This window comes from Cynocephalus volans, chromosome 11, assembly GCF_027409185.1.
Source record: "Cynocephalus volans isolate mCynVol1 chromosome 11, mCynVol1.pri, whole genome shotgun sequence".
Lineage (NCBI taxonomy): Eukaryota > Metazoa > Chordata > Mammalia > Dermoptera > Cynocephalidae > Cynocephalus > Cynocephalus volans.
In genome coordinates this window covers 77,436,732-77,461,151 of record NC_084470.1, presented here as the reverse complement: position 1 = coordinate 77,461,151, position 24,420 = coordinate 77,436,732, and the positions used below count along the sequence as shown (strand labels likewise).

At 34.2% G+C, this 24,420-nt stretch overlaps 1 protein-coding gene across 3 annotated transcripts; it reads left to right on the top strand.

Moving 5' to 3' along the window:
- The first annotated feature begins 1,353 nt into the window (after window positions 1-1,353).
- Window positions 1,354-23,461, top strand: UBA3 (ubiquitin like modifier activating enzyme 3). Of its 3 annotated transcripts, XM_063113926.1 has the most exons (18): window positions 1,354-1,411; window positions 1,592-1,633; window positions 3,376-3,496; window positions 4,806-4,886; window positions 8,533-8,615; window positions 11,201-11,281; window positions 14,845-14,888; window positions 15,459-15,523; window positions 15,837-15,992; window positions 16,788-16,890; window positions 17,037-17,150; window positions 20,822-20,875; window positions 21,362-21,398; window positions 21,484-21,565; window positions 21,917-22,017; window positions 22,136-22,199; window positions 22,295-22,349; window positions 22,671-23,461. In XM_063113926.1, exons 1-18 carry the CDS (start codon window positions 1,392-1,394, stop codon window positions 22,757-22,759), a joined length of 1,392 nt encoding a protein of 463 aa, XP_062969996.1. In that variant the 5' UTR covers window positions 1,354-1,391; the 3' UTR covers window positions 22,760-23,461. The 3 variants fall into 3 exon arrangements, with proteins under 3 accessions (XP_062969996.1, XP_062969998.1, XP_062969997.1); XM_063113928.1 differs by lacking the exon at window positions 11,201-11,281; XM_063113927.1 differs by lacking the exon at window positions 1,592-1,633 and having other exon boundaries at window positions 1,368-1,411.
- Window positions 23,462-24,420: the final 959 nt, after the last annotated feature.

Sequence of the window (24,420 nt, the reverse complement as noted above, 5' to 3'; positions counted from 1 at the left end):
ACGAATGCTATTGATTTGAATCTAATTAGGGGATCATAAAAGACAAGCCGTCCTTAAGGTTCAATGGAGAATAGGACAAAGAGATTAAATACCACAATTTAGTAACAGCAGCTACGTTTATTGAGTACCCACTAGGCTTTATATACCCCATTTCAGTGGTTCTCAAACTTTAGGAGGACAGAATCACCCCCAGGCTTTGCAGAAGGTTGGGGGTGGAGCCTGAAAACTTCCATTGGTAGATTTTCAAGTGATTGTGATCAGGGACTATATTTTGAGAACCACGGTGGATTTCATTTAATTCTTAGTCTTACAAAGCGAATATTGTTATCCCTACTTTACAAGTGAAGAAACAGAAGCTGGCTGGCCAGTAAGCTCAGTTGATTAGGGCATGGTTCTGATAACACCCAAGGTCCAGAGTTTGATCCTGTAGGGGGCCAGCAGCCAAAAAAAAGGTGCCCAAGATCGCATAGTTAATAACTGTTGGGTAAAGATTTAAATTCAGTTCTTTCTGAATCTTACTCTTATCCCACTCCAAGAAAGGAGATTGGTTTGGTTTTTTTGTGGGTTTTTTTTGTGTGTGTGTGGCTGGCCGGTAAAGGGATCAGACCCTGGACTTCGGTGTTATCCGCATTATGTTCTAACCAAGTGAGCTAACCTGCCAGCCCTGTTTTCTTGAACATAATTATTTTTCTCAGTCCAGTCATCCAGACTCACACATATATATGTATGTCTGACTCTGGAAAAAAATAGTAGAAAATTCTATCACTATTTATCTTTAGGTAATGGGATTATGGTTCTAAATTATTCTTTTTGTGCTTTTTTTCTTTATACTTTTCTTCTATCTGCCTAAATATATACCTTTAACCCAGAGAAAAAAGTTTTTGATTTTAGTTCTATTTCCACTGAATTTATGACAGAATGATGTGACGCTAAAATTTAAAAATGATGTTTCACAAAAAAGACAACAATCTCTCCATTCCACTCCTATAAACTGGTTTAGAAAATTTTATCTTAAAGTGTGTACCTATAAAGGCAAAGATTTTGGAACCGTCCTGAAAAGTAAAAAGTGAAAATTCCCCTGATACTTTGCCGCAGAGGAAAGCTCTGGCATATTGGGGTGGTTCTTCCGGGAGTTTCTTTGTAGAATATACCAACATTTTAAGTAAGTATTTATTAATATATAAATTGTATAAACACAATGCATTGAGTCTACCTTTTCACGCTGCATTAACACGCACTCAGTATAAGATTTACTTAATCAGGTGTACTTAAGATGTTACTCTCACGGAAATGCTTTAAACGCTGCAGGAGCCGCAGCTGTCAGCCTCGCCCCGCCCCTCCCCGCCAGCCCCGCCCACCGCAAGGGCACCTGGGAAGAGGCGGAGAACAATATGGCGGATGGCGAGGATCCGTAAGTACCGGGGCTTTGCAGGCGCGCCGGGCTGGGCTGTGAGAGAGCGCGGCGGTGGGCGGTCGCCGCCCTCACCTGGGGTCTCCCCACCTCCCGCCCCCTCCCCTCGCCCCCCATCCCCTCGCGGCGCCCACTGCGTAGCGTGATGCTGACCCTTCTTTTATTCTCTCTTTCTTTTAGGGAGAAGAAAAGAAGGAGAATAGAGGAGCTGCTGGCTGAGACGTTAGTGCTGCCGGGAGGCCGGGGCCCTCTCCGGGGACCCCCGCCTCCCCCCACCCCAGGCCTAGGGGACCAGCCGCAGCGGGCCCGGAGGGCTGGGAGGGGGGCACCCGGAGCGCAGCCCCGGGGGCCCGGCGGGCAGCTCCTGGTCTCTTGCCCTGGGCGGGCGTTGGGGCCGAGTATACTGCCCCTGGTCCTGAAGGGGCCTGCCGGGGTGCCTGACCTAAAGGTCTTGAGGACGGACCCTTGCGCCCCCTCTTCCTCCATCCCAAATTGTAACAGCCGTGACTTTGAAAAGGAAATCCACCTTAAACACACACGAAATGTACACAACGCCTTTTTTTGGCCTTTCGTAAACACTGAGACAATAGTACTATTTGCAAACTTTTTATGAGACTGTATATCAGTATTGTACTAAGCACTTCAATCATTTTTGCAAAATAATTGGCTCTTAAGGGAGGGTGTTGATCCCAGACAGCTTATTTTCCCCATTTATTACACATCCTATTTCTTATCAGATGCTTATCAGTTTTGTACTGGTGCGACAGATTTAAAAAACGCCACATAATTTCCCCCTCCCACGGAGGGAAATACTCTTGCAGTGAGTGTGGTGAGTTCGAAATATCTGTGCCAATTCCCAGTCTCAGTGCTTTGGTCTTCTCGTATCTCCCTCAGAAAGTCGAATTTCAATTGCAAGAGGACTGGAATGACAAGCTTAATTTCACATTCCTTCCCGCCTTTTATTTCCTTACTTTTGCATAAAATGAGAGTTAAAGTGTGAATGCTCGGTATATACCAAGTTCTGTACTAAATCCCCTATGTGGATTATATTTTTATCCTTATGACCTTAAGAAGTAGCTACGAACAACTACAGATGAGGTTTATGGCTGTTAAGTAATCTGTTTAAGGTCACAGTGCTGTTGTGGAACCAAACCCAGCTCTGACGTCAAAACCTATGGTCTTTATTGCTAGGCAATACTTCTTGGTCTCTTTTGTAAAAATTGGATATTACCAGTATGCTGAAGATAGAATTTGTAGGGTTATAGGAAATTAGAAAATAAAGAATGATCACAACTAGATATGAATCTTGCACTGAGTAGAAAATACGTGCATTTTGTAAGAGGAGTCCTGCTTTGTTCAGTTGTATGTTCTAAGAGTTCTAGATAGTAATGCCTATCTGTGGTGGAATTGTAACTTAAAACTTTATTTGTGTTTAGTGGTAACAAAAACCACCTCACAGTATTAAGAAATTCTTTTTGAAAATTGTGACCTCTATGTCTTTCTGAGTAAAATGTGTGAAAGGACACAGTAATAGTATTAGATTTCAAGCTTTACAATTCTTAAAGTGTGTGGTTTTTTTTCCAGCCTTTTTCCTGCTGCAAGTGTGTTGAAGGATCAGGTTGGAGAAGTTTGCAGTGATCTTTTGTAAATACCAAATGTGGAGAAGTCCATGTCTTACCGATAGACCAATATCCCAAGTCTGATCTTAACCCAGAAATATGTAGACTGATTTATTTCATCAGATGGATGAAATGAAAAAAAGAATGTGCAAATCTTACCTTTAAATGAGCAGAGTAATAGACAAAATTTTAGAGAAGAATTTTAAAACATAATCACATTGAGTATTTGCCTTTTTACTTGAGCAGGTCTGGTGTGGTTACCTTTTCACTTGGGGAAATCATAATACATGTAGGTGTGGCTTTTTCATACTGATCTTGCAGCTGAATTTACTGTGTTCTGTGCAGAATGGCTGTTGATGGTGGGTGTGGGGACACTGGAGACTGGGAAGGTCGCTGGAACCATGTAAAGAAGTTCCTCGAGCGATCTGGACCCTTCACACACCCTGATTTCGAACCGAGCACTGAAGTGAGAAACGTTTATTTTTAAATAACTGCTTTAATAGTTTTATGTTCCAAAAACAGTAAAATGCTTCCTTTTTGATTTGCTCATAATGAAAATACTAATAAAATTGTTTTGTTGAACTAAATTATCTTGAAACACTAAATTGAATATTTACAACTAATTTTATTTGAATGACTAATATTTGAGTCATTATTTTCACATTTCTCATGTAAGTTGAAAATTTAAGAGAAAAATAACTTCATAATCTCATTTAAAATTCCAGTTTAAACTGTTTTCTGAGACACATTCCCCTTTTGTAGCCCTGCTGTGAGAAATTAATTTTGATAGGAATAAAGATATGCTTGTTTAAATTTTGAAATTTAGTTGGAATAAACATCTTTACTTAGCATTGAATATAATTAATTGCATGTTAAAAGTAATGTGAGTACTGTATAATGGAGGCATAGAATTCTGGACTGATAGCGTCTGACTTAAAGTAAATGTTCAATTAGATATCTCTTGTTTTTTATTGCAAGGTAGAAAAACATTCCTTATTGTAAGTCTTCGTGTTCTTTTGTGTTTACAAAGAGGAATTATTTTGAAATATATTTTGCTATTCCTAAAAATTAATGTACAAACTCTTGGGTTTGGCCCAGTGTCTCATCTGAACAACTTTTCTCCCTTAATATTCTTTCTTAATATTGGACAGAATTGACATTAATTTTGCCTTCTCTTTGGATAATACACCATATTTTCTTGTGCCTCTGAAAGTTTTTGCCTGGTAATTTAAGATCATTACCTCTGTTAAATAATTACTACAAGTTTTATTCTGCTGACAAGGAATTTTCCAAGAGTTTTATCTATTTTTTCTGTCATCTCATGTTTTTTAAGTTTTGTTTACTGTACTCAAAAGCAGCTATTATTGTTCTTACCTTATTTGGTGTTCAGTACTTGAACTTCTGTCTTTTAAGATTTTTAAACTTTTCTATTTTTAAGAAATCAGTTAAATAACTGAATGATGCTTTTCATTCCCTTTTGAAAATTAAAAGAAAAAATAACTAGAGATAGGTTTTTTGGTTGTTGTTTAAAAATAGCCTTTTAATTTTATACAATAAAAGTCAATTTAAAAAACATTAAAATTGAAACTCTGAAATTATTAGGGTTTTGGAATTTCTGGTTCTAATTCATAAATTTAAAATAATTTAACAGAGTTTTCTCTTTATTTTTAATTGCATTTTTCCTGGAAACCCCAGAAATGTTTTATGGTTTGTTGCTTTGTTGATGGTGCTTATGGTTATCACCCAGTTTTAATATGCATTTTCATTCTTTACAGTCTCTCCAGTTTTTGTTAGATACATGTAAAGTTCTAGTCATTGGAGCTGGCGGCTTAGGATGTGAGCTCCTGAAAAATCTGGTAATATATATAAAAAATACGTATTTTTTCTCCTTTGTGATAAGTAAACCTTTTTCCTTTTCTGCCATACTAGGAAATTTCTTGATTGTGATTATTGAACTTTTCTCTTGAACCTTTGTTAGATAAGTTTAGCAGGTCAACTTCCAGACTAATAAAAATGATGGTAAAAAATGATGGTTTTTAAACTCTAAAGTTCTCAACTATAAAGTCGTTGATAGAATTTCTTACTTCTGCTTTCTTCTCTGCTGCTTACCAAGCAAATTTTGGTGTTTCCTTTTGCAAAGTACTCATTAATTTCAGTAAAGTAAATAGCAGAACTGTTAATTCATGTTTGAATGTGTAGTTTCAAATAATTTATTACTTCTTTTGCTTCCCCAGATAACCCAGCTAAGAGGGTAAGGCATTGTCTCATTTTATATAGAGGGAAACATTGAAGTTCAGAGATGTTAAATAACTTGCCCAAGTTTTTCTGGATTATAGTGATGTGCCTAGAACCTAATCCATATCATCAATTTTTAGTGAAGTGCTCTTTTTCACTGAACTATTAGGTTATTGATGATCATATGGTAGTAGACTCATAAAGATTTGGAAAAGCTAAACCTTAAGTGAAGGTATTTCCATATATGAAGGTACTTCAAAAAGTTCGTGGAGAAATAGAATTAAAAGATAACAGGAATCTTTCCATGAACCTTTTGAAGATCCCTCATTGTGGTTGGAAATTAATAATTTATGATTTAATTAATTGGTTTTATTGACTTCTGATAATCATAAAGTAGCTTTTTGTAAGTCTTTATCAGTTATTTAACAAAAATGAATAGGAGGAGAACCGATTTAGAGCTTTTGTATGCCAGGCTTCTCATTGCTGTGTAGAGAAGTGGAAGTAATGGAGTAGATGACTTAGAAAATACAGTAGGTTACAGCCAGATGGAGAACTTAAATAGTTGGCCAAGAGGGTTAAAGTTAAATATAAACACAGCCACATTAATTTTGATAGGAAACACTAATGTCACTCCTAGTGAAATTGCAAAAACTTAAATATGCTTCATTGTACTTAGTGCTTTAGTGGGTACTGTGCAAATTGTGGGTCGTCATGGCCTCTGTCCTCAATGAATTTGAAGTTTCATTGGGGAGACAAGTCTCACAAGAAATAAATAGTAGTATGTAACATATACTCCAAGGTGGAGTGCCAAAATGACCGTACCTTATCAGACATAAATATTCTAGCAGTGTGAGAACCAAAGACTTCTAGAAGGAAAGAGTTTATCAAGGACAGGCAGTGGTTTTTGTTAAGCATTATCTATGTACAAGTCCCCTAAAGCTTAACTTTTTCCATTTTGAAGCCATTATTTGCAAATGTGATATATAATAATTTTAAATGTAAAGTAATCGAACATTAGATCTGAGAATTAGTTATCAAGCAACTTTAAGGAGTAGCCCTGTTATTTATTTATTGCATTATAAGGTTTTCAATTTTACCACTTGTTACTTTGTTTATTTCAGATATAAGCATATAGGAGATATACTTTTTTTATTGATTGTAAGCCCCCGCAAAGGCTCATTCTAAAAAAACAAGAGTATGACATTAACATTATTGATTGAGCAAATATTTATTGAGCTTCCTCCCCATATGCCAAGCACCATTTTAGATGATAAAGATAACAGCATTGAGCAATACAGATGTTTGTGTTTGTGGGGCTCACATTTTAATTGAAGGAAAAAGACAAGTAAAATACTTAGATATAGTATGTCAGATGTTAGTAAATGACATGAAGAAAGGAAGGATGGAAGATAGGTAGCCTGGTGGGAAGAGAAAGGGTTACAAGAAGATGCTATTTGAGGAAAGAAGTGAACAAATGAGCCATACAGATATCTGAAAGAACATTCTAGTCACAGGGAACAGCTGATGCAAAAGCTGTGGAGTGGGAGCATGCCTGTTTGTTCAAGGAGGCCATTACAGAGGTGAGTAAGGGGAGCATTTTTGGAGAGGATATCAGAGATGTAATGGGAAGTGGAGGGTCTCAGAGGGAATATCACAAAAGGCTTTAGGGGCTACTGAAGAACTCTGGCTTTTATTCCGAATCAGGAAGTCACTGGATAGATTTAAGCAGATGAGTGATTTGATTGACTTTTAACCTGGACACTGTGGCTGATGTATTGAGAATAGTAAAGGAAGAGCAGAGGAAGAAGCAGAGAGACTAGTTAGAAGATTGTTACAGTCCTCTAGAAAAGAAATGACAGTGACTTGGAACAGAGTGGTAACATTGGAGGTGGTGAGAAGCAGTCATATTGTGGATATATTTTGAAGACGGAGACAACAGGATTTGCTAATGGATTGGTTGTGTGATATCAAAGAAAGAGAAGGGTCAAAGATGACACAGCAGGGTTTTTACCCTGAGCAACTGGAAGGATGGAGTCACCATTCACTGAAGTGAGGAAGACTGGAAAAATAACAGATTTGGTGCTGGTGGTGAGTGAGGGTGATCAAATTTGGTTTTGGAAACTTAAGTCTAAGATGTCTGTTAGGTAGTCTATCTTAGAAGATTGAGATCACCAGAACCTAGCACAAGGGTACTCTAAATTCTGGCCAGTAAAGTAGGAGGAAAACTGAGTGAACTGGAAACCAATTAAGAAGTGTTTAAGTTTTCAAGAGTGTGGTCACCAAGTGAAGAACATGCTTTAAGGAGGAGGAAGTGATCCACCCTGCCAAATACTTTAGAAGGGTAAGATCAGATAGACTGAGAATTGGCCCCTGGTGTTAGCAATGTGGAGGTAATTGGTGACCTTGACAAGTGCAGTTTTGGTGGAGTGGTGGGTGCAAAAGCTTGTTTGGAGCTCACTCAGAGAGGAATTTGAGAGCCCAAGTATGGACAACCCTTTTGAGGATCTCTTGCTATAAAGGGGGCGGGAAAATGGGGAAATTATTGTCAAGTGATTTGGTCACTTAAGTAAACTGACCAAGACCACAAAAGCATAATTAGTTATTGAGACTTATTTTTTTTTAGTCTTTTGCTTCTGCTGGTAAATTTGAGCAGTGGTTGTACTGTTAGAATACATGGCATTATTGAAACTCGATAGGTTTTGTTGTTTTGTTTTTGTTTTTTTGCCTTTCCTTACCTTTTTAAATTGCTTGCTTTTGCCTCAGTACTTTGGAGATATTCTTTTATATGTGCAGTGTACATATGTGTGTCTTAATATATATCTTCTACCATTTCTGAATTCTGGCATGCTTAATGTTAAGTAAACTAAGATAAAGCTTGTAAGAATTGCTTTTAACAATATTCTGAAAAAACAATAGCAGATATAGTTAATTAGTAAGACTAATAAAGTATCCATTAATAGCAGCAAAGCAATAAATTTTACAAATGTGTTTATGGAAATATATCTATATATCAAACAACTTTAACCTTTAGAAATTTTGAGTTGTCATCTTTTGATTATAGACTATTTAATATTGAATGGTTACATATTTCTGACCTTTACAAGAATCCTGAATTTTTTATACCTTGCAAGACTGTTTAGCTGCCGAATACAGTTATGCAGAATCTATTACTGAGAATTTGTAGACTTAGGACTACATTGAAAACAAATCTTAAATTTTTGAATGTGAGGAAACTTCTACTCAATTGGATTATTTTTATTCCTACAGGCATTGTCTGGCTTTAGACAGATTCATGTTATAGACATGGACACTATCGATATTTCCAATCTAAATAGGCAGTTTTTATTTAGGTAAGTTTTAATATCTTAATTTTTTTTTTTTTAACTCATAATCATTTGAACTTGAGTATATTGCAATTTAATAATTTTTAAAAACTACCGAGAGGATAACACTAATTTTATTTAAAGAAAAAAAAAACAACAAAACTACCACTCCTATTTTAGGTAAAATTTTGCAAGAAAATTTTGGGCATTTTGGTGAAAGTAGTTTTGTAAGCAAATATATATTTTTATTTTTTTAAAGAAATCTCCTTCCAAAGATTTATGTGGTTTTTGGGAACATCGGTGTGATTGTGTCCTGAAGACATGAAGTGCAGCTCTTTTCTTCCTGTTGATTTCAGAAGAGAATAATAATTGGAATATTGGGACCTAGTGAGATGTATTAGTAGGGATTTGTGAGCCAAGATTTAAATGGTGACTCTACAGCAATGAAATTATGAACGAGTTTGAGCTTTTTATACAAGGGCAAAGAAAATGGAGAGTTAAGGAGAGAAAACCCAGGACCAATTGAAATGAAACAAAAAGAGGATTAATTACCTTGGACACATATGAAATGCAAAAAGCATCAAGAAATGGTTTATTAGACTTTTAAAAACTGGAAGAAGGGCATATATGCAGACCTGAGAAAAGATTCATTCATAAATTTTAGTACATGGCATTTAGGGGTTTGAGTGGCTTAGATAAAAGTGTTTATTTGTTAGTCAAAGAATATAGATGAGACATATGGATATTTCTTCTCTGTAGTTATTAGGGTACTGACAGAAAGTGCTCACATAGTCCTAGGTATGCAGGATAAGGTTGAGCTAGCAGAAAAGATAACATTAAATTTTTGGATAGACATAAAACCTCTACTTTATCTTTGTGGAAGATCTTAGACTGAAGGATGGATTAAACTAAGTCAAGTTCATGAAGTGTTATAATTGCAATGTGACCTCTATGTTTAACTGATAAGCTTTATTTTTTGTTTATTTTTTAACCCTTGACATTTCCCTTCTTTATAGAAAGTTTGTGGACTTAAAATAAATTTTTAGTGGATGAATATTCTATAAAAGTTACTACTGAATTTATTGGTTAGTGATAACAGGCCATGCCCTTTGATTTGTGGCTAAAATGGTTAAAGTTAAAGATGGTTAACAATTATTGAGTGTTTATGATGTACTGAGCACTTTCTCAACTCTTTATCTCTATTACCTCATTTCATCTCAGAGCAACCCTCATGGTCTTGTTTTCAAGGTTAAGTAATTTGGGCAAGGTGTACTGAAAGGATGATATGTCGAAAGTCCATTTTATTCAAACAGTCTTAGGTGGAGCATTCTGACCCCCTAACTAACCCTAGGATAGCAGTCTCCACAGAAACCATCTAGGCGTTCTTTTGTTTGGTATCTACTGTGAAAGCACATAAAATACATACCTCAAAAGAATCTTAGAAGTTTATTTTATTTCCTCTACATGCCTAAAGAGCTCTCTTTGTGCAGAGTAGTTGAATGCAGCACTAAAATCAAGTTCTCTGATTTATAGCAGGACCTTTTCTATGCAAGTTAGGACAAAGTGAGAATAAAACTCTTATCAGAAGTTTTGAATCAAAAACGAACATTGCTTTACTGGAATGAAGGAAAATGACCTGTTATATTGTTTTTCTTTGAAATTCCAGTGTAAATTAAAATACATTTTCTAAGAAGCATATTTGATTTGTTATTTTCATTTAGTTTTAAAGTGTTTACTCTGCTAGATACGAAGGAATACAAACAGAGTAAGAATAGAGGCATTTTCTTCCAGGTGTTAATGGTCTATTGAGTAGGATAGGCATTTATATAACAAAAAATGTTATGAAAAAAGTAATAGTGAAGCATGTATGTACATGTAATCACAAAGACTGATTTATTACTGAAAGGAGAATAAGGAAATACTAGGAAAAAATACTGTTTGTACTGAGGTTGGAGAGGGAATTTGTGTTTTTCCTATTTATGGCTATGGTTATTGTCTAGGAGTGTCCTTTGGAGGCTTTATATTTTTAACTTCTTGAAAATATTGGTAACAGATGGAATTAGGTAATACGTTTGGAATTATTCTTTCTAAAAGCACGGTTACAGCTTCTTAAGGGGCACAAAATTTACTACTTACTCAGCACACACAGAAAGGAGATAGTGAAGGTTCTTACATCCCTAGAATGAGTCTCATTGCGTATATTTCAGCCAAGACCTGCATAGTAACTAACACCTTCAGGTTCTGGGGTTCAGGGTGGAAGGCTTGGAAGGATCTGGGTCTGGGATAATTTTTTACACTGGAAAACACCACAGTGGGAAGTGGCCAGGAAACATGCCATTATTATGTTTTACTTGGAACAAAAAGCACCATTCATATTTTTACTTGAGAAATAATTATACTTGTCCTGTTAGTTTGGACCATCAGCAAGGGTTGGCATTTAGGGTTGAATGACTAATTACTCATCAAAAGTTATTACTGATAGAAAAATACTTAGGAAAGAATAGTCTTTCATTAAATAAACTCACTGTGGATTTATTTTTATTGAAAGTAAATTATGTAGATCATCTAGATTTATATTATGAATGATAATTTAAATATAATTTTTCCTGTAGGCCTAAAGATGTTGGAAGACCTAAGGCTGAAGTTGCTGCAGAATTTCTAAATGACAGAGTTCCTAATTGCAATGTAGTTCCGTATCCTTTTGACAAAAAAATTATTTAATTTTTTTAAAGCTTTTGGTTTTTTTCTTTATTTTTATAAAATAAATGTTTAATAGAGAATACAGACAAGGGAAAAAAATCAGCAGCAGTAACCTTATTACTGAGATAACTGCTGATAACATTTTGCTTTATAGCCTTCCAGTTTTTATGGTTATATAAATTTTTTTTGCCTTGATTTTTAAAGTAAGCTTATATAGCCTATGCCATCATTTACTTTTATTTTGTATTATTGCCCTTACTTTCAGTATCAATTAATTGCATATCTCCTGTACTAGACAGTAAGTTCCTACGCTGGATCTAGTTGTTTTTTGTGTCTCCTTATAGTAGAAGACAGAGTAGACAGTCAATATATTATTAGCCAAATGGAAGGTATGTCAGAGTAAATTTATTTTTTTACAAGAATTAATGTTTTTTAAAAAGCAGTTCTCACACTCTATTGTGTGAATTTAGATTTGGAGGACACTTGGTATTTTATAGGCAATCAGGAGGTGGGGTTTCTATGTAGGAAATCACATGGAGTACAAAATCAACATGCAAGAATCAATTGTATATTTCTATATACAGTGTACTAGCAGTGAACATGTGGAATGTGAAATTCGAAATACAATGCCATTTACAACTGCTTGAAAAAAAATACCGTACTCAGCTGTAAAATCTAACAAGATAAGTACGATACTTGTATACTGAAAACTGCAAAATGCTGATGAAAGAAATCAAAAAAGATCTCAAGTGGAGAGAGAATTCCATGTTCAAGGATTAGAAAATTCAATATAGTAAAGATGTTCTCCCCAATTTTGTATACACGTGTTGTAACACAGTTTCTATCAAATCCCAGCAAAAATTTTTTGTTGATATAAACGAGATTATTCTATATAGATGAGATTATTCTAAAATTTATATGGAAAGGCAAAGGAATACCTAAAACAATTCTGAAAAAGAAGAATGAAGTAGAAGAAATCACTGTCCAATTTCTAGACTTATGAAGCTACAGTAATCAAGATGGTATGGTGTTGTCAGAGGGATACACACAGATCAGTAGAACAGAATAGAGAAGCCAGAGATAGCCTCATGAAAGTATGGCCAATTGATTTTTGACAGGTGCAAAAACAATTCAGTGGAGGAAGGATAGTCTCTTCAAATTGTACTGGAGCAATTGGATATCCATAGGTAAAAAGATGAGTCTTGACTTAAACTTCACATCTTATACAAAAATTAACTCAAAATGGATCATGGGTGTCAGTATAAAGTGTAAAGCTCTAAAACTTTAGAAGATAACATAGGAGATCTTTGGGACATAGGGCTTAGTGAAGAGTCCTTAGACCATGTCGGAAGCATGATACATAAAAGGAAAAAAATTGTTAAATTGGACTTTATCCAAATTAAAGACTTTTGCTCTGTGAAGGACCCTGTTAAGGGGATGAAAAGATAAGCTATAGACTGGAGAAGATACAGGTAAAACAGCTGGTGAAGGATCATATCTAGACTATACAAAGAATTCTCAGAGCTCAATAGTAAAAAATTCAATTAAAAAAATGGACAAAAGATGTGAAGTGGTATTTTTACTAAAGAGGATGGCCAAAAGTACATGAAAAGATGTTTGACATCAAATTAAGACCACAATGAGATACTACTATACATCTATTATACTAGCTAAAATAAACAACAGTGACAATATCAAATGCTGGTGAAGATATGGAAAAACTGGGTCATTCACACATTGCTGATGTAAAGTGGTATAGCCATCTGGAAAATAGTTTGGCCATTTCTTAAAAATCTAAGCATACACTGATCATACCACACAGTAATTTTGCTCCTGGGCATTTATGCTACAGAAACGAACACTTATGTTTGTGTAAAACTGCATACCAACTTTCATAGCAGTTTTGTATGTAATAGCCCCAAACTGAAAACAACCAAAACTTTCCTTGATAGGTGAATTGTTAAACTGTGGTACATTCATGTAGAATACTACTGAGCAATAGAGAGAGAGATAACTAATGAAACATGTAACAACTTTGATTTCAAGGGCATTATGCTTAATGATAAATGCCAGTCTCAAAAGGTCATATACTACATGATTCCATGAATATAACACTTGAAATGACGAAATTACAGAGATGGAGAACAGATTAGTGATTGCCAGGGATTAGGCTTGGGGGTGGGGATTGGTATGATTATAAAGAGGTAGCAAGAGACAGGTCTTTGATAGAATAACTGTGTATCTTGATGGGGTTGATAGATACACAAATTTACGTGTGTTTAAACGACAGATATACACACACACAGTACCAGTGTCCTGTTCATGATTTTGAATACGGTACTATAGTTATGTAGATTTAACCATGAAAGGCATATACATGGGACCGTTCTGTACTGTCTTTGCAACTTCCTATGAATCTCTATTATTTCAAAATAAGTTTAAAAATGCAAATACAGGCCACTGTAGGGAAAAATGAAAAAAAAAAAGTGGTTGTGGTGGGGTATTTACACTCTGTCTGTCTGTCTACTCCCATTATTTATAGCTGGGAAACTTTGGGTGTTTTGTAGAAATCTGGGAGGTGGTATTTCTTGGTCTGGCTCCTGGTTCCCCTTTTGCTTGCTTTGTTTCTTTTTTTGTTGTCTTTGTTATAGCGGTGGCTTAGGTCTCCTGCTTGCCTAGCATTCAAAAGGAATAAAGATCAGAATGGGTGAGGGCTAGAATTGGATTTATTTGTCATAGCTTTGGGGCAAGAATTAAAAATCTAGGGCAAGCATATTTGTTATTTCTCTTCTCTATGTTGCTTTTAAAAAATATTTAATGGACTATTTATCTTAATTTTAGAGAAGCTGTATAATTTATATTTTTAAAACTGCTCCATTAGAAAAATCAAAATAATTTTTTGCATACATATACTATTAAAATGTGAAGTGCTATGATTGATTTATTCACACCCACAGCCAACTTTGAATGGGGTTCCCTTTGCAGCCTCTAGGCACAGGAAGACTGGCGATAGGGTTTGGCAGGGTAAAAAGACTTAAACTAAGTTCAATTAGAGAGGTACAAAAAATTCATACTCCCCCTACCCCCCTAAATAATAAAATCATTAGCAACTGAAAAAGCTATTGAAATTTTCTGTTTTTTAAAAAATTAGCTCTGCAGTAACTATTAAAATCACTTAGCTAAATAGGAGCTATAATGTGCTTGTTCCCTTTACTAAACAAACATATTGCATCTCTTCTTGGTTCTCGTGATTAAGAATACACACATTCTAGAGCTGGCCCGTTAGCTCAGTTGGTTAGAGTATACCTCCTAACAGAGATGTAAATACTAGTATAATGACATGGGAGTAAAGAGATGAGAAAAACTACTCTAAATAATTAGCGGAGAAATGGTAGAAAAGTGTCAGAAAGTAGGGTCAAATCTTTTTAATTCTACTGCATTGAACATTGATTACTTTTTTTTTTGTTCTAATATACATGTGTAGTTTGTTCCTTATGGCATTGTTAAATTCATTTTAGAAATTAAAAACAGCTTAAGTTCCTTTACTTATCTTCAGACATTTCAACAAGATTCAAGATTTTAACGACACTTTCTATCGCCGTAAGTTCACTCGAAACCAAATCTCACTAAATTCTTAGTTTTTTAGTTGCTAGCTGTTTAAAGATTGCTAGGTATTTGAAGACTATTTCTTTAGTTGCTTTCCTCTCTCAGTGTTGGCTTTTCAGTAAGGTTGTTGAGTAACTGAAAAGAAAATGCCACTGTTTAATTCTTCGTTGACACCACTAACTGCATTTTTCTGTGCTAACCTGAATAAGAATTACTCAAGGATTAGGAGCTCTGGGTTTGTGTGTGTGTGTGTGTGTGTGATTATAACAAAAAGTGCTTTTTTTGGTTTGTTTCTTAGAAAATGTGAATTATTTTGTGCAACTGCCTTTTAAAAATTAATAAGCTTTATATTTTTAGAGCAGTTTTTTGGTTCACAGCAAAATTGAGCAGAAAGTATGGAGTTTTCATGCCACTCCCTGCCACCACACACGCACAACCTTCCCCACTATCAACATCCAGTACCAGAGTAGTACATTTGTTACAGTGGATGAACCAACATTGAAATGTCATTATGCAACTGCATTTTTAAAAACTAAACTTGCTTTTTTTTTTTCTCCCTCATAGAATTTCATATTATTGTATGTGGACTGGACTCTATCATAGCCAGAAGATGGATAAATGGCATGCTGGTAAAGACTTTAGTGTTGTTATGGTTCCCTGAAGTTCTTGCTGTTGCTCTTAACATACTAAAAATTAAAATTACATGTCATATTTTTGAAAAACCAGAGTTTATTTCTAATTTATTTTGAATTAAGTAGATGTAATTCACTATTTATTGCCAATCATTGGTTTTCAGACGAGGACACATGTTAGTATTATAATTCCTTGATTTGATATATTAGTACTCAATAGCACAGCTGACTCAGAATTACTTGAAAGCATGCTCTTTTTTTAAAATTCTTACTCTCTTCTCCTTTTAAACCCTGCAAATCATTTTCCTAGATATCTCTTCTAAATTATGAAGATGGTGTGTTAGATCCAAGTTCCATTGTCCCTTTGATAGATGGGGGGACAGAAGGTTTTAAAGGAAATGCCCGGGTGATTCTGCCTGGAATGACTGCTTGTATTGAATGCACACTGGAACTTTATCCACCACAGGTAATTAAAAAAGCACCTGCATATCTTTTATAGTATCTTGGGATGGAATTAGGGTTGAATGATTAAGTCTAATCAATATTTAGGATTTTTAATTAAGGTCAATCATATTTTTAAAATTATGCTAAGAAGATAATAAAATATTAAGTTCTGCTGTATTTGAGGAAAGATACTTACTGAATATTATAGTTCTGATACTTATTCCATTTTAATACTTTATTTGTATTAATATTTGGGGAGTAGGGATCAAGGGAAATTACAAAGCTGTATGTTGGGATAAAGCTATAATCTATTTGTTTTTCACCTGTACTTATTTCAGGGAAATAAGGATACCAGGGATGAGAATGATCTTTCCAAAGATGGGGTTAATTAATCTATATGTCCACTTTAAAAGACAGTTGAGATTTTTAATTATAAATATATAAACAGTTTCATGAATATTTACTTGGAATTCATTTAACTGTGAATTTGCTTTTGTTTTGGTTTGTCTTATACCTTCAGGTAATATAACATAACATAAACATAACAAAGTGTTCATTTCTTTTGTTCTCCTGGTCTGACAAAACTTAGATTTATAGTCCTTATAAATGTAGGGCAAACTTTATGGGCAGGTCAATCTCAGTGAAGTGACTCATGCTCCTTATTAGTTTTAGAAGCATTATTAATGGTATACAGTGTTTTGCTTATATAAGTGGAGGGCTGAGACAAATTATAAGAAAACTAGATCATAACTGGAAATTGCATTTAAAAATAATTCATCATTTAAAATTTACTAAAAAAGACGAACTGTGATTTTAGGTTAATTTTCCCATGTGCACCATTGCATCTATGCCCAGGCTACCAGAACACTGCGTTGAGTATGTGAGGATGTTGCAGTGGCCTAAGGAGCAGCCTTTTGGAGGTAATAAACCTAATTTATTAACCCAGAATTACAACAAATATATTTTTTCCATATTATTCACTTGGATAATTTCATTAAAAAACAAATTGTGATTTCAGATTTTTGTCTTTTCTACCTTTTTTTTTTTTTTTTTTTTTTTTAAATAGAAGGAGTTCCATTAGATGGAGATGATCCTGAACATATTCAGTGGATTTTCCAAAAATCCTTAGAGAGAGCATCACAATATAATATTAGGGGTGTTACATACAGACTCACTCAAGGTAAGTTAGTGAATTGTCATGAATGAATGACCTAAGGATGATCTTTTTTTTTTTTTTTAGGGCCAAAGATGCTTTGAGGGGAGTAACTGATAAGTGATTCTAGACAGTGCCATCCATTTGAGGTTCACTAAAGATATTATGGAAATAACAGTTTACAGGTGCCCCAAAGTAGAGGGGAACCAAGAATCCATACTACTGCTAAGCTAGAAGGAATTTAATAGAATAATTTAATCTTATTTACTTAGGATTGGAAGGCACCCTAAATCATCCAGGTAGAACTATCTACTTTATCTTTCACTAAAAGGAATTCATCACCTCTTAGGGGCACTCTAGTTCACATTTGGACAAGACTTGTTAGGCAATTATTCTATATATTGAGCAGAAATCTCCATCTTCACTTTGGTCTGAGTATTATCTTGGTAGTATTATAACCTAACTCCTTTTTAAGTAATGCCTTTAACATACTGAGGACAGTGATCACGTTTTTTCCAAATTTTTATCACTGCCATAAACCTCCCTATTTCCTTTAACCCTTTGATACTTCGCATGGCTTCAAGTCCTCATGTAGTCTTCCTCTAACCACATTCCAGTTATCCATACTTCTCTTGACTGTCTAGGCCAGAATGCAGCATTATAGGATTGGTCTTATTTTAGATAACAGAATTCTGATTATTGATGCAGTCTTAGAGGACAGTAGATTTTTTTGTTGTCATTTGTTTATTTGTTGTGTACATGGATGCCATACTTTTGATTCTTTGATCTTACTGTCCACTAAAATTTGGGTGTTTTCTCCACATATGCAGTTGGTAAGCCACTCTCCCTATTTTAGACGTAGCAGTTTTGAGAGTGTTGTTTTGTTTAATATCCAATTCTTAAAATTCAACCTGCTGTTCTCTTTCTATATATATTTTTCTGTCAACCTACCTAGTCTTTCCAGCTTCATTTCACCTGTTGTTTTGATCATCGTCTCCTTTCTTTTCTGGATAATTGATTGAGGTTTTTAACAAGACTGAACTGTCTCAGAACAGACGTCTGAATCATACCTTTGGTCAGGCCCTTTTAGGTTTATCCCATTCTATTAATCAGACCTTCCTGAGTACTTCATATTTTTTGCCTTGTTCACAAGGAGACCTTTCTAGATGCTCTACTGAAGCCAAGGTTACACTCTTCCACATTTCCCTGAGTTGCCAAGCTGGTCATAATAACTAAATGAGGCTAGTACAACATGTCTCAATGAACGGTCTTGGTGATCAGTGCTTCCAATCTAGTTACAGTTTATACTTCCTAGAATTTTGCTGAAGATCATCACAAATTTACTAGGAAGAGCTTTGTTTTCTTTTTGAAAATCTCCCATTTCTCTTCTGTGATTATTTCCTTATATTTACTGATGTTCTAATAATGTCATTTGAAAATTCCATTCATACCCACTCCTTGGTGCTCCCTGCACTCCTACATGGACCTGTTTTGTGTTCCTTGAACACACCAATCTCATTTGTACCATAGACTTTAATACTCCCCATCCCTATGCCTGGAATGCTCTTTGCTTGTATCCCCTCAAGGCTAGCTCTTTATCCCTCAGGTATCCACTTAACCGGTTTTCCTGATCATTCAACCTAAAATGACTTCTGAGACATTCACTATTTTACCTTTTTTATAATTGCTCAGAACTAATTAATGGTATCTTCATTTTTCTATACAGAGACTATTTGACATTTACAAACTGTCATACATCCCTGCCCTGGGACCATTGCTGTTACTGTTTACAAAAATGCTCTTTCCTCAAGTCATCACATGGCTGGGTCTTTCTCATGGTTTAAGTTTCAGCTCAAATTATCACCTCCCTAAGGAGGTCTTCCCTGACCATCCTGTCTAATGGACTGCCACCACCATTGTCACTCTGACACATATCTCGTTTCATTTTCTTCATAGAACACTTCAACATTTGAAATTTTCTGATGTATTTACTTGCATGTTATCTCCCTCATCAAAATGAAAGCTCTAGAAGAGCAGATACTTTCCTTCACTGCTACTATGTACAACATCTAGAACAGTGTCTGGCATATAGTATACATTTGGTTGTTGTTACAGTTGACAAAATGAATTAAATTTGTCCTGATTAGGAACTATAAACTCATTTCAATATGTAGTCTCATTCAGCCTTCCATACTTTTTACCAGGGCTGTCAGTGTGTACTTTTCAGCTTGATGATTGAGGGCCTTGACAGGGAGTACAGAAGCAAAATTGGAAGTGAAGTAGCCCAAGCATGGTTTTATTCATTCTGTGATTATTTTCTGTGCTCTCAGCATAACAGAAAAGTCTCTTTTCTGTCCACTCCAGCTTATTTTGGCGAGGGGTGGGCAAGGAGGTAGGGGGAAGTCTTGATCATTTTGGCAGTGCGCTTATTGGGCAGTGTCTCTTCTTATACTCCTTTTTGTTACCTATTCCTCCTTTCAGTACACCCTGCTATAGGGAATTTGCTGGAGAACTTTCAATTTACCATCATAAGGTTAGCTCCTCTTTATTTCCTCTTCTCTGAAACTGTAGAGAATCATGTTGTCAGAATTGATTTTTCAAAAAAGCTTTCCAACTTTCTTAACTTTGTTTCATGTCTTAGATATTTGCCTTTTTTCCTGAAGTTTTTTAAACCTGCCTATACCTGGAGTATTGGGAACACATCTTGCAGTCCTTCCTCATACTGCAAGATAATATGGCTACTTTTTTTTGAAGTTTTTGTCTTCTGAAATGAATAATTCAAATATAGTAATAAAATGGAATAGTTATTTTGTACCTTAAAAAAATGGTTTAAGGTGGGACTTAGTTCATTCTTAATATGTGAATACTGATGTGAAAAATGTGGGGTCAAAATAGGGAAATATGTTTAATATAGCGTGTAACTCAGATAAGGGGAAGTTTTTCTTTTTTACAAATGTTTGTGAATTAGATGACTGAAACTATTATATGGGGAATAATTAGGTACTCCTTATTCTTCATACTGTACTCAAACCTTCTTCTGAGTATAGTATAATATAATGTATCAGTAAAGAGTATGCATTTTGGAACATATCTGGGTTTATGTATCACCCCCATCACATACTAGGTGTATAGCTATGGGTAATTTCTCTCAGCCTCATTTTCCTTACCTTATTTTATTTTTATTTTTTTAATTTATAAAAAAAGGCATTTATTTGGCTCATAATTCTGGGCTAGCTGCATCTGGCATGGGCCTCAGGCTGCTTCTACTCATGGCAGAAAGTGGCCGGGCGGCCCGCAGGTGCAAACAGATCACGTGGCAAGAATATCTTGATCTTTAAAATCAGGCAAATAAGATAACATAAGGATATTAAGAAAATTAATATCTTATTTAATGTTCACATTGTTCCTGGAACACAATAAACACTTCATCTGTTTAGCTATTGTTATTGTTTCACCTTTATATAAAGCTTACTTGAAAGGGTTTCCTTTTCTTTGCTACCGCAGCTTGTTTAAGATTCTGAACATACTACAAAATGATCTTCTTACAAAAAAGATTGTTTTATGGTTAAGCTTAAGTTTATTTTATGACTTGAAAAGCTGAAAAATCAAGTTTCAGAAAGTGGAATTTAATAATCATACTGTAATTTAGGATAACTTTTTAAAAAGAAATGACCATATTTTAATTGATATTTTTTCAGGGGTAGTAAAACGAATCATTCCTGCAGTAGCTTCCACAAATGCAGTCATTGCAGGTGAGGAAAAAAGGCCACCACTTAGTTTTATTTTCTTTCCTTAGGTTTTTGATTCAATATCTAAATTGACATTTCTGCGGCTACTTGTGCTCTAGGAATTTGGTATCTTCTTGGGTGGGTTGTGGAATTAAACTGTCCAGAAAAGAACAAGCTATTGGACCACGTATGTTTTTTGTCTTAGATTATGTCTTAGATAAAGTGCTCTGAAGTAAAGGGACATTTTAGTAGCATTTCTTTTTAATGAATATAACAGGCTGTTCAAGAATCAGATAAACAGGAAGAAAAACATGTAGTGTTACTCTATCATTTGAACCCAAAACAAATTTAAATTTTGTTACTTTCTCAGTTTTTAAAATGAGTTTATATTTTAAATCTATTTTTAATCAATAGCTATTTGTAAATTTGTCTGTTTTGGTTTGTAACTGACTTTTTAAGTGTCTAATTTTCATCGAGTTTTAAAGCACCTTTATTCTCTCTCCTCTTCAGCTGTGTGTGCCACTGAGGTTTTTAAAATAGCCACAAGGTAATAGGTTTCATTTTTGATACGTTCATAATTCCATGTTTTGGTCTGACTCAGTTATATAAAAATGAACATTTTTTCATTACAGTGCTTACATTCCCCTTAATAATTACTTGGTATTCAATGATGTAGATGGGCTGTATACATACACATTTGAAGCAGAGAGAAAGGTTAGTAGTATTAAACTAATGAAAACATTTTTGATCATGCATACTTTGATTTTTAAATGTTAATTATTGGTTAGAAATTTGAACAAAGTTACCCATACCCTAAATATTTTATTTTCAAACTCTAAAACTCTACTTATTATATATCTTTTGTTGTATAGCATGAAATAAATACCGCATAGCAAAATAATTCAGAAGAAATTGTCTATTATGAAAAGTAGGCTTTAAATCATAAAAAAAATTTCATAGGAAATATGCATGATTACAAAACAACTTGATTTTCATTTCATTGTTTATAAAGAGACTAGTATCAGTGCATGTGCCACTGTAATTTATTGTGTTTTATGTGTGTAGGAAAACTGCCCAGCTTGTAGCCAACTTCCTCAAAATATTCAGTTTTCTCCATCAGCTAAACTACAGGAGGTTTTGGATTATCTAACCAATAGTGCTTCTCTGTAAGTGTTCTGGATTTTTGCATTAAAAATTATTTTTTGTGATTTTAGAACTTTAAAAACAAGAATTGTCTTTTTTTAAAAATGATGTTTAATATTTCTTTCTCATGATTATATTTAGGCAGATGAAATCTCCAGCCATCACAGCCACATTAGAGGGAAAGAATAGAACACTTTACTTACAGGTGATCAATGTTCATTTTTAATTTTTTTCAGAAAATTATATAACAGTTTAATTTCACTTTAATGTACTTTACATTAAAATAATTTTGCGTTCTAGTCAGTAACCTCTATTGAAGAACGAACAAGACCAAATCTTTCCAAGACGTTGAAAGGTATTTTAAATGTGTATTTACTGATAGGTTTTTTTTGGGTTTTTTTTTTTGGTAAAAGTCATAAATGCTTGTTCTAGATTTGCTTTTAATGCCTTTATATATGATCAGATCAAACTACTTACGTCTTTAGAAATAATAATAGAATTGTTGTTTTAGTAGAATATTTAAAAATCTTCAAAAACAAATATTACCTTGTTTAAAGAGAACTTGATTTTGATGTTTAACTACACCATAAAACTGTATAGTTTGTTTATGTGTGTATTGTTATCCTTTTTGTTGAGATTTTTTTTGCTTGGCTTAATTATTCTTTTTCTATTTTAGAATTGGGACTTGTTGATGGACAAGAACTGGCAGTTGCTGATGTCACCACACCACAAACTGTTCTATTCAAACTTCATTTTACTTCTTAAGGAAAATAAATCTGCACATAATGGAAAACTCAAGGAAATAATATACTTCATGGATGCTAAGAAATTTAATTGATGTCATTTTTAGCATTAGTGTTGCGGAATTTGACTTTTTTTATATAATAAACCACTCTTTTTTAACTTTATAACTTTCCCTTGACAGAATTTTGGGGTTGGTGCTTGTAAGGTATTTTCATTAATAATTGGGGAAATGCTACCTGGAGAGAGAGATTTGAGCAAATGTATTGCTTCTTTTAGAGGGGGAGGCAAACTGTCTTGTGTGTGAATTTTGTTGTTATGATCAAAGAACACATTCCTCAGCTTTTATTTGAGCACCCACTTATTCAAAAGATGTCCCTTAAGAAAAAAATAAGGAATTAGGTTTTATATAACATTAAATATTACCACCAGACATCTAGACTATATTGAACATAGGCTGTTTCTTGGTTTAATATTCATTTAATTGTGGCTGTCCAAATGAATATTAATTATTGGAGAATTTATCTTGTCCATAATAATTTGTAAATGATGTTATAGCTGAATACCTGTGCATGAAAATGGGAAATATTTTCATGTGTTTATTTGCAGTACCATAGAAGCCAATATGCACAATATTAAAGCCAAGACATGGCTGTTTAAATTAATGTTTAAACAGTTATCACTGATGCTTTCTCACTCTTTATTAATAAAATCATATATTGTCTACTTTTTTTACTGAAATTTTTTAAAGTATATTAAGGATAGTAAGTAGTTCCATAGTAATGTAGAAATAATTTTTAAGTGTGTAGCAGAATTATTAACACCAAATTTTTATTGCACTTAAATTAATACTTTTGCTACAGTCATTTCCACAGTAAAGATCTACTGGTTTAATTTTACTTTCTCTAACATAGTAATGTAATGAAATGAAAAAGCTATGTTTTTATTTGAAGGTCTCTTAAAATCCTTTTGTTTCTTCTAAAAAACTAAGACATAAAACAAAATTAAGCACAAGTACTAAAACACTAGGTTCTTATTGTGGGAACATGTAGTACAACATGTTCTCATTCTTTGTTTCTGACTTAGATTGGCAGTTTTCTGTTCAGAAGTTTTGTGGTTATGTGTCACTGGATTAAGTTTTCATTTATTATTATTCTTTCTAGCTCCATATTGACAAGTAATTTAAGTTTTCATTGTAAAACCATATAGGATAAATTTATGTGCTTTACCTAAAAAGTTACAGATTCAGCCTAAGTTTTTGAAAGTGAAGAAACTAACATTTACACCTCCTCTATACAAGTGCTATAACAATTCTCAAAGTAGAGTTTTGGGAAGGAGACAGTATCTCTAGTTGAGAGCTGAATAAATAGTTTTAGAATGTTTAGGTTATTTACCAAAAGCTGTACAATTAGAACAGGGATTCCAATTGTAATCTGCCCAGATCTCCTCCTACGATTACTTTGCTGAAGTGTCTGAAAGTACTTGTTATTTAGTACTAGTTGTGTAAATTACTAAATTGTAAGAGTTTTAACGTGCAGATTTTTATTGTAGTTAGATAAAATTATTGGAAGATAATCATAATGTCTTAAGGGCAGGTTTTCAATCTGATTTTTAAAAAGAAAAACAATTGCTTTATGGCATAGTTTTTTGCAGTGGGGTAAAATACTCAAATATGGGGGGCAGGC